This window comes from Lissotriton vulgaris, chromosome 12, assembly GCF_964263255.1.
Source record: "Lissotriton vulgaris chromosome 12, aLisVul1.2, whole genome shotgun sequence".
Classification (NCBI taxonomy): domain Eukaryota; kingdom Metazoa; phylum Chordata; class Amphibia; order Caudata; family Salamandridae; genus Lissotriton; species Lissotriton vulgaris.
The window spans coordinates 121,460,518-121,470,547 of NC_141700.1; the positions used below are offsets into that span (position 1 = coordinate 121,460,518).

The following is a 10,030-nucleotide window of genomic DNA, read 5'->3' on the forward strand; positions in this document are numbered from 1 at the left end:
CCGCGACATTCTTGGTGCCCTTCGCCGTCACCAGCTTGCTGTGGAAATCAAGGACTGCGGGGTGGTGCCGCCTCCAATATGCACCAACCTGCCTGCAGGGTGCTGCCGCCACCAATATGCACCAAGATACAAAGTTTTTACTGGGTTTTTTTTGGTAGTTGTTGCTTGTTTCCTCTTTTGCTCGCCCGGAGGGGGGGGGGGCTAATGAGCCGCCTGCTCGCTCGCCTCCTCCTGTCCTTGGCTTGCCTGGTGGGGTGCTGCCACCACTCTGCTTCGCACCAAAATGTAGGCTGCGTCGAGGGGGGGTGGGGGGGGGATTGTTTTCGAGTGAGGCGCTGTTTACTTGCTGGCGCGCCTCAGCCTTACTCCTGGCCTGTTGTAGTTACTCGGGGCTGCCCTGCGCTTATTAACAAATGCCCCCGCTGAAAGACCGGGCTAGACTGCCTGGCACGGTTGTTGTCTTTGCCGTGTTCCTGTCTCCACTACTGGTCGTGCCCTGGCCTGCCCCGCCAAGCCACACCTCTTGTGCGCTGCTGCCTCTGCGCTCCGCCGCTTTTCTCCCCCTTCCGTCGGCGGCGCTCAGCCAGTGAGCCAGGTGCCGGGGGAGGGGACTCCTGTTATGTCCGACGCTCACCTCGCTGCTCAGACCTCTATCCTCCGGTGAGCTGGCCCCAGGGGGGGGGGGATGCTCTCTCCTCCGCGTAGCTGCCTTGCAGGAGCGGGAGTGACGGTGGAGCTTGTCACAATGCTTCGGCTCTCCTCAGCTGATCTCCCGGCCCGATACGACAACCTTGCCGGGCCTCTCCTCCAGTCCAGCGATCCGATGTCAGGGTGGTCTCGACGCATGGTCCTGGGTCCGGGTGGCGGCGCGGCAGACGTCCCTTCTGTCTGCCGATCACCTTCTCCTGCAGCACGGTGCAGTCTTCCGCCGTCATAATTCCTTCCTCGTGCTGCTCCCCCCGCTCCAAAGATAGGAGTCATACTGGGGGAAGCCGGCTTTTATCCCCCCCGCGAAGGTGGCCGTCGTTGGTGCCATAACCCCCCCATTGGACCATTTGAATATTGCAGGGGGCCCATTGGCCGGGGGGGGGTGGTAGGCGCCGCCTTGCTACCGGGTGGGGGGCATGGGGGTTCCTCCCCGCTTTCCGCACGCTTTTCGCGCCGCAAACCAGTTCTGGCTGGAGGTGTGGGGGGTTCGGCGTCTGTTATGGCAGCGGCCTCTGATGCCCCTGTTGGTGGCTGGCCTCTGCGATTTCTGAGGCAAAAGAGCAATGCTAACCTTGGGAATTGCACTGCAAAGCACAAAAAAATAAACTAAATAAACTAAATAAAACACTGAAAGGCCTACACTGAGATATGAAAATGAGATAAAAAGCCCAGGAAGCACCTCCAGTGCTGCAGATCTGCCAAAGACCCCACAGGAAGGGCTGGATCACAGGGTGTGGTTCACGACACAGTAGGCCGGTGAGCCCAAAGCTCACACCAGTGGTGGCCGCCACAAAACAAAAGTGGGGGGTTAGGGATTGGGAATTTTGGGGAAAATAATAATTTTTAAAACGTACCTTTCGCTGCCGCTGCCTTCGACGCTGATGGCTGCCTTGGTGCTCTCCCAGAAGTCTCTGGGATAGCGCAGGCTCCCCACCCAATCCAGGTGCTGCTCTCATGCTATGAGAGGAGCAACAGGATTGGTCTGAGCAGCCTGGTGTGCCGCTCAGACAGTGCCTGGGAGCCAGCGGGTTTTCTGCAACCTGGCTGTGCAACACAGCTGGGTTGGAGAAATAGAAGTGTGCACGTCTGTTTGGCAGGCCTAAAGCAGCCAGTCAAACGTTCATACACACTTCTAAGTGCCCAACTCTCCTTCATGTCATGGCCCGGCTGCACCACGCCTTACACGCATGCTCAAGCCAAACCCAGTCACAAAATGTATTTATATTGTTTCATTTTCATTTTATTTTTCTGTGACTTACCCTGACAAGTGGGGCAACTCTCCTTCGCCATTACGGAAGAGCCACCCCAGCTCACAACGGAAATCCTGCTGGCCTCCATCCAATCTCAACAGAGCTAAGAAAAGTTAGAAAAAGCGCTATGACAACGCCAGCGCTGGCCATGTCTCAGCACTTTATTTTCTTACGGCAGTTGGGGGTGGGAGTGGGCAGCACGGACAACAGGAGTGAAGATGAAACAGACAACAGGAGGGAGTGTGGGAAGTCAACAATAAAAACAAAAGCACTATGACGCGGCCAGAGCGGTCATAGTCATAGCACTTTTTCGTATGGTGGGTGGACTACGGAAAATGGGGCAGTGGGAGGGTTACACGCAACAGAAACAACAGGGCGAGGGAGGGTTAGAAACAACACAAACAATTTACAAGCAACACGGACAACGGAGTGTGGGTGGGTAAGAAGCAACACCGAAAACGGTTACACGCTACATGGGCAACGGGGTGGGAGTGTTACAAGCAACATGGATAACAGAGTAGTGGGAGGCGGGAGGGAAGATGCAAAAGGCCCAAGGGGGTAGAAGGGAAGAAGGAACCTAAGAGTGGGAGTCCCTTGCAGTAAACATTATCTTTCACAAGAGACCGCGCATGCTCGCTGTCTCAGGCAGACCTAAAAAAGTTTGGCGGTTTAGTGAAAAATGAGTTAAAAAATAATGGGCTAATAAAGCTGTCAGTCAATACAACAAGGAATGGAGGACAGAATGCAAATGAGGCGACTGGATTGATTTGCCACCGAATATGCGCCTGTTAAGCCATGAGTGGCAGCCATCGCACTAAATGAATATGCTGAAACCTTTTCCCAGCACTGAGGTTAAAAGCGGATTTAAAAGACAGGCGCATTTGTCTTTCTGAGAAGCAGTCTAGGGTGCTGTCTTAGGTGTGACCTAAAAAGCCCTATGACGCGGCCTGTGCTGGCTGCGTTATATAACTTTTTTCATTGCTGGAGGAAGGGAGGGAGGTGCATGCTGTAGGGTAGGCAACAAGGAGGGTGGGTATAGGTAACAAAAACACTATGAAGCATCCAACAGTCTCTGCGTTAGCACCTTTTTTGTTATGGGTGTGGGGGGGGATCAACTTGGACAACGGAGGAGGGGTCGACGGTTTGGAGGGTCAACACTGACAGTGGAAGGTAGGAGGGAAGCACTATGACACAGTCAGTGGTGTCAACATCATAGCACCTTTTTTTGTTACCGTCAGCAGGGGGCAACACAGACAACAAAGGGAGGATGGACGGGTGGGGGTTACAACAATGACAACGGAAGGATAGAGTGGGGGGAAAAGCTCTATGACACAGCCAGCGGTGTTTGTGTCATAGTACATTTTTTTTATTGCAGATGGGAGCAGGGCAACAAGGCCAATGGGAGGGAGGGTAAAAGCAGGGCAACACGGACAACACAAGAGAGGTGATGAGGCAAGCCAAACCAGACTACTGGAGGAAGGGTGATAGTTGGGAAACACAGACAATGAGAGGAAGGGTGCTGGCAAGCCAACATCTGGGTAGGGAAAGTAGACGAGGGAGCCAGCTAAAAAAAGACAAATTCTGGTAGAGTGCCTAAACAGCAGTACCTAAAAACTAAACACTGGAAAGACACAAGTAATGCGTTGATACTCCTGTAGAGGGGTAAACACACAAAGAAGATGGAAGTGTACAGCACATGACCAATAGGAAGCAAGCAAATGAGAGTGACAATGAAGCCAACCAATGGTAAGCAATGGGTGGTCTCTAAGACATCTGATAGAAACAAAGGTCTTGAAGGATAGCACATGCAGTGTCTAGTCAAGACCTAAACTAAGCAGTGTGCTTTTCAACACCATGTCACGAGTAGTAAGTGCTGCATAAATGCAATTACCATACCATATTAGTTATAGGGGTAGGTACACAAAATTACAACCCAAAATTACCAATTTGCAAAGCACAATTGTGTATAGGAATTAACAATTACCATCACGAACAATGGTGTACACATTGCAAACGCGCCCGAGTCACAAATCCGACATGCTTCAAGGCAGTGTTCCCTTCTTTGTAATGAATAAATGCAGTCACAAGCATCAACGTATTATCGACGGCTTGGGGCAGGCATGACCATTCTTTAAGATAAAAACTGCACTTTGTTTTATAGCTTCTGCGCTGCTAGTACAGGGGAGTAGGCATGTTGGCCCTCATTCTGAAGTGACAGACAGGGAAGGTACAGGGGCGACCTTGGCCAGTTAGATTTGGAGTGTGTGGAACGGAGAATTCCCAACCATCACTGCCACTGAAATGGCAAAATGGATGAAAATAGTCTTGAATTTAAAAGGCTTCTCCGCATGAGGGCCATCCGCTCCTTTGTTTATTCTTTGCATGTTTTGTGTGAGAGGTAAGAGGAGAGGTGGGTGTATAGAAGCTCTGCAAAGCGTAAAAGAGAGGTGTGTCTGTGCTATGAGAGCTGCTAATTTGAGAGGAAACCTGACCACAGACACTGCTAGCTGGACGGGAGGTCCCTGGACCCAACTACACACATCAGAATCCATTTAGTAGGGGAGTGTCACACCCCAAAGGATGTACGTGATGACAACGCGAGCTTTTACACCGCGCTGCCATTACGACGCATCCATTACAAGGCAAGTCGTTACAACGACTTGCACTGTAGGCGCTGGATTTTGGAATAGTATGATTTACTATTCCAACTCCAGCCTACGCAACAGTAGGGAAGGTGTTGGAATAGTAAATCTACTATTCCTTAGTATCTAGCGCCATCCTGCGCAGGTCGTTGTAACGACTTGCGTTGTGATGGCAGAGTCGTAATGGCAGCGCGGTGTAAAGCCAGCGTTGTCATGGCTGTCTCCCCACCCAAAACACACCCCTGAAGCTACGCCCCTGGGAATGTAGGTGTTAATACTGCTCCATGTAAATACTGTACAGAGCTATATTAGTATTAACACGGCTGAGTATTAACATTGCAAATGGCGTGAGAGTGGGTCAAGTCAATTACTGTCTCAAGCCTACAATTTGTTGTACAATTACACAAATGTTGTTGAAATAAGACTCCAGTATAAGACTGCAATGAAAAACATACGGTCCTTAATTATCTTTATGTGTGTGGCTAGAAGACAAATGGGACGGCGCATAGCATGTTTTCACTTTGCAGAAGGTCTGCACAGTACAGCAATGGACCATCTCAGGATTTTTTAAAGAGTTTTATATAGCGCGAACTAGACCCCAGACATCGAGTTTTGTTACTCGAACCTGGTTCCCCAGCTTCGAGGTCAACAGCTCTAACCGCAAGGCTACATCCTCTCAATGTTTGGTTTTCCATCCAATGCAGATGAGAAAAAAAACCAGACAGGTCTTGAATCACTCAAAATCACCAGCAGGAAGCATTGCAGAGCTTCCTTTTGTTTGATGGCATCTGTTTGGGTTTTGAATCCTATTGTGACATCATTTCTGAATGGCCCATTTAGTGTCTATGACACCCTCCGGCCATCAGGCTAGGCTGTGTCAAATCTTGCATTAATCAAGTTATTATGAAAAAAGTAGGTGGACAAGAGGCTGAGATAATAATATTGCCACCATATTATGTTTGCTATACAGCCAAATTCTGAAGAACCCTAAAAAAAAATCCCTACATTTTGGTTATTGGAATTAATGTTTATTGAGTAGGGGACATATTTTGAGTCAAGTATGTTCTATGCCAATTATCCTTGTTATGCTGAATTTTTTATTTGTTCTGATTTTCATGAGATCCATTGTCCTGTGTCAGTCAAGCACTTTGAACCTTACTTGGCGCTGTAATCATGGCAAAAGATATATATATATACTGTTGCCTGAATCTCCTTTACTCTGCTTCATATGAACCCTTCCAGCATGGAGAAAATAAATCTCCTACAACAGATGCAAACTGATGTAATGTTCATCATTATTAACTTGTAACAGACTCTGGCCCTCCCCATCCCACAATAAATCCAATTTCTTTCTTTTAAAAGGAGAGAGGTAAATTGTGAGATACATTTCTGCTATAGACTTAAAAGACAGGAAATGTGCCTTCCTCTGACTGATGTGTCATGTGCATTAGCAAATTGCATTTAGATGCCCTGTGACCGGAAGTTCAACCCAGAAAAACAGATAATGGCCCTCTCAATAAAAAGGAATCTTTTTCTTGGAGATTTTGAGTACATGTATGTGATGCTTCCCCTACAACAAGGCAGAATAAGGAAAACGGAAAGGAAGAGGGCGAGGCCTTTGTTAGAAGCACTGATTTCTTGAAAGAGGGAAGACTGTTGTGGTAAAATGGGATTTCAAAGGAAAACCTTCCTGCTGAACAGAGCCATAAATGTGCATTATTCAGCATCATATAGACACGGTCACTGAAATTATGCGATAATAAGGCTGTATCATTTTTTGCATGCTTATGTATTTTTGATCACCTACTACATAATCTGCTGATTTTAAAACAAACTAAATTGCATTTAGCTCAAACAGATTAAAAGTTACCAAAAGCAGGGCAACACTTGTTCCTGCACACTGGAAAGTCCTTCAAAAAGGATATCTAGTCATCTTTCACTTGCTTATTGCTGTATTTACCATTAAATAAGTTCTATTAAGTTGAAATATTCTACCAGTGTTACCATGTGCAAAAATTACAAAAACACTTGGGACACCCTGCACCTTGTTCTTGTAATACTATGTGTACAAATGTATATATTAATGCAACCATTGTTTTGAAATACAAACTTTGATGATAAATAACCTGGTATACTGATCCTTGCTTCTCTCCTTGACCTCCTCGTTTAAACCCTCTACTGTTACTAATTGCTTTTATGCTATGTACTGACTCTGCATTGTACATTTACTAGACCACAGGAACCATTGTTTCTCTATAAAATGTTCAGCGCCTTATTTTTGCACCATTTGGAAAACATGTTGTTCCCCTGACATGTGCTTACTCAGTTTCACTATTATAGAATCCTAGCTTAAAATGTGCACATTTTCTTCGTCCCTCACTTTTTTCATTTGGATCAATCTGGTGCAAAAACACCCTGATTATTTATTTATTGAATTGTGTTGTAAAGCTCTCGGTTTGGGGTTATTAACCCCTCCCATGCTCATGACGGAGCCGCTCCGTCATGAGCATCGGCTGAGCTGTGCTCATGACGGAGCGGTTCCGTCATGGCCCTGCCGCCGCGCCTGCACGACGCTGATTTTGCGCCTGCGCGGCGCGTTCTATTGAGCGGGCGGGGCCATGACGGAACCGCTCCGTCACAAGCACAGCTCAACCGTGGCTCGTGACGGAGCGGCTCCGTCATGAGCCTGCGAGCGCTGCTCGGCCCCCCCACTCCCCCTAGTGCTGAGGCGGAATTGCCGCCGCAGCGAAGGGGTTAATAGCTTGCTGTAAGGTGGCTGGTGTGCTAATACATGCTCTAATATTATCTGAATTCATTTTAACACCTAGGCTAGGGTTTAAATTACCCTGTAAGGCTTCTTAAACACAAGGGTTTACCATACTGCTCCCCTAGGAGTGGGAAACCCATTAATGCGCCATTTTGGGTACTTCTGTAAACTCTGACCCCCAATATGTATGCCATACTTCACATTTCCGCCCACACCAGGTTCTTCTACAAATTCTGACTCCCATATATGGGGTAAATGATCAATTAGAACAAACATTCACGCCTCATTCTTCCCTCTTACACATTGGGTTAAATTACTCCAAATGCCTCCTCTATACACATGTACCCCCATAAGCTCCTGTTTAAGTGCCGAACACCTACTGCCCCACCTCTGCGTACCTCTACATAACCCAATTCACAAGTGTTTCACTTGCTGAAATCACAGGGGCTAACAACGCATCATTGGGTTCCTTGGTGAGATCAATGTATCCAACAACAAAGAGTTGAAGACCAGGTCTTACCGCAGCCCACCACCAAGTCACAGGAATGCTTGTGAAATTAGTACCAGGAACATCATGCTCCACGGAGTGCATCAAAGCCGAGAAGGTGAACACCCCCATGGCGATGAAGAGGAAGAGGCAGCAGACCTGCTGATAGCACTGCCGAATGGTGAACCCAAACGCCCTCATGCCGGTCGAGTGGCGAGCCAGCTTGAGGATCCGGAAAATGCGCATCAGTCGGACGATCTTCAATACTTTGCCCAACTGTCCCACCCGCTCCATCTTTTCGATGTCAGTGTGATGTAGGTGGATATCCGCTTCCTCAGAAAAGTGCTCAAAGATCATCTGAATGTAGAATGGCAGGATGGCGACCATATCTACGATATTTAAAGCAGTTTTAAGAAACTTGCAGGGGTCTGCAGTGGTGAGCAGGCGCAGTAGGTACTCAACGCTGAAGAATATGACACAAACGATCTCTACCTGCTCCATGCAGGCCTTGCCGTTAATATTTAAGTCCTGCAGTTCTTCTACGGTGCTCAAACACATTGCGACAATGGACACCAGAACAAACACGCTGGACAAGATAGCGATCATCTTCGCAGGAACAGAGGAGTAGGGATTTTCCAGCAGATTCCAGATCTTTTTTCTGAATTCGCCCATCCACTGGCCCTCAAAGTGTTCCTCTTGGTGTAGGGGCTCCAGCTCGTCCTGCAGCTCCTTCTGAACCTTCAGGTACTCTTTCAAGTCGTCTTGGTGTTCCATGAAGAGAGTTCGGCAGCATTTCTCGGAGTACGACAAGTTAAGTCCCCAGTACTCAATCTCTTCAACAAAGTTGGTGGGGCAGAGATCGTCCATGATCCACAGCACCCCGCTGCGGTAAAAGTGCAGAATGCAGGGGAAGACCATGGGGTCGCGGTCAAAGAAATACTCATTCCTCTGCACAGAGAAGTCATCACACAGGTCCAACTTCTTCACCGGGTCTGCCCAAGTGGCAAGCTTGCCCAGTCGTGTGATGGGGTAGCGGGCCACTATGTGGGAGTCGATCTGAAATGCTTTCCCGCCAACGTTGATGTTGAGGCCAACGCAGCTGTTTGTGCGTCTGGCGCCGCCAGCATCGTGGCAAGTTGCGCCAATGTTGTGTGCGGAGCTCCATGGCTTCACTATGCTGGCTTGCGCAAAGGGCAAGGAGTGGTCGCAGTTGTCGGTAGCCTTGGAATCACCATGCTCACAAAAGCTAATTTTTAGATTTGCTGAGAGACTTGATCTCCGCTTCTCTAGGCCTCGCATTGTCCTTGGTCTTGCGTCGGGCCTAGCAGCGCAGGGGACATGCATTAATTTTCTTCTCGCCTGCCGACATAGTGCAAGTCACACAATGCATGCTACAGCGCTGGAGGGGGGGGGCATGCAGAACTGCATCACCCCATGCCAAGCCCGTGCAGACGTCTCCTGAAACAGGATTTTCCTTCCAGTTTCCACAACCTCACACTGAGTGCCAGGAAGAGGTTCTGTGCTTGTTAGCGCCCGTGTGGTCTTAGCGTGTCAGAATTGACGACAGGCCACTTCTACCGTTTTAAGACTTTAATAGGATTGACTTCGGATTAGAATTAACTCTTTAAGCGCGGGTCCTTCCTAGAATTCTTGTTACATGGAAATAGTGCATTATTCTGTAGCATATCCCAATGTGGTGCATGAAAGCAAATACCAGCCGCCCCCTTCAAACACCATTGGACAATGACAACCTGAGAGGGGGGGGTGTTTTTTCATGAACTATCACAAAACATATTCACATCGCTGAGAATCTGGAACCTTCTGCGCGGGGCTGGGACGTCACAGCAGCGTAGACGCGTTTACGTGACGCTGCAAGAGCAGAAGCAAGTTGTGTCGCAGAAGTACAGGCATAGTGGGAAATTATTATTAGAATTGTCTTTTCAAAATCTCAGATCGTTAAGCGCCACTCGACCTCAAACAACCCCCCGGGGCCCTTGCACCAGCTGCAGCTAATCAGATGCCAATCGTCTGGCCCGACCCTGCTGCAAAATGAATGCGATGCACAACACGTTGCATGCACCGTCACTCCCGCTTGGACTGATGCCTCACGTTGTTTCTAGCTAAAATGTTATTACTTTAGCTTTCTTCCACTTAACGTTTCCTCACCTACAATGCA

General features: G+C 48.4%; 1 protein-coding gene across 1 annotated transcript in view; it reads right to left on the reverse strand.

The window, feature by feature from the left end:
• Positions 1-9,362, reverse strand: part of LOC147673595 (potassium voltage-gated channel subfamily V member 2-like) — a 32,713-nt gene extending 23,351 nt beyond the window's left edge. Inside the window, exon 1 of the mRNA XM_086947492.1 lies at positions 7,888-9,362. Within this exon, the coding sequence (XP_086803618.1) occupies positions 7,888-9,198 (1,311 nt within the window). The 5' untranslated portion in view covers positions 9,199-9,362. The remainder of the gene's footprint in view (positions 1-7,887) is intronic.
• Positions 9,363-10,030: the final 668 nt, after the last annotated feature.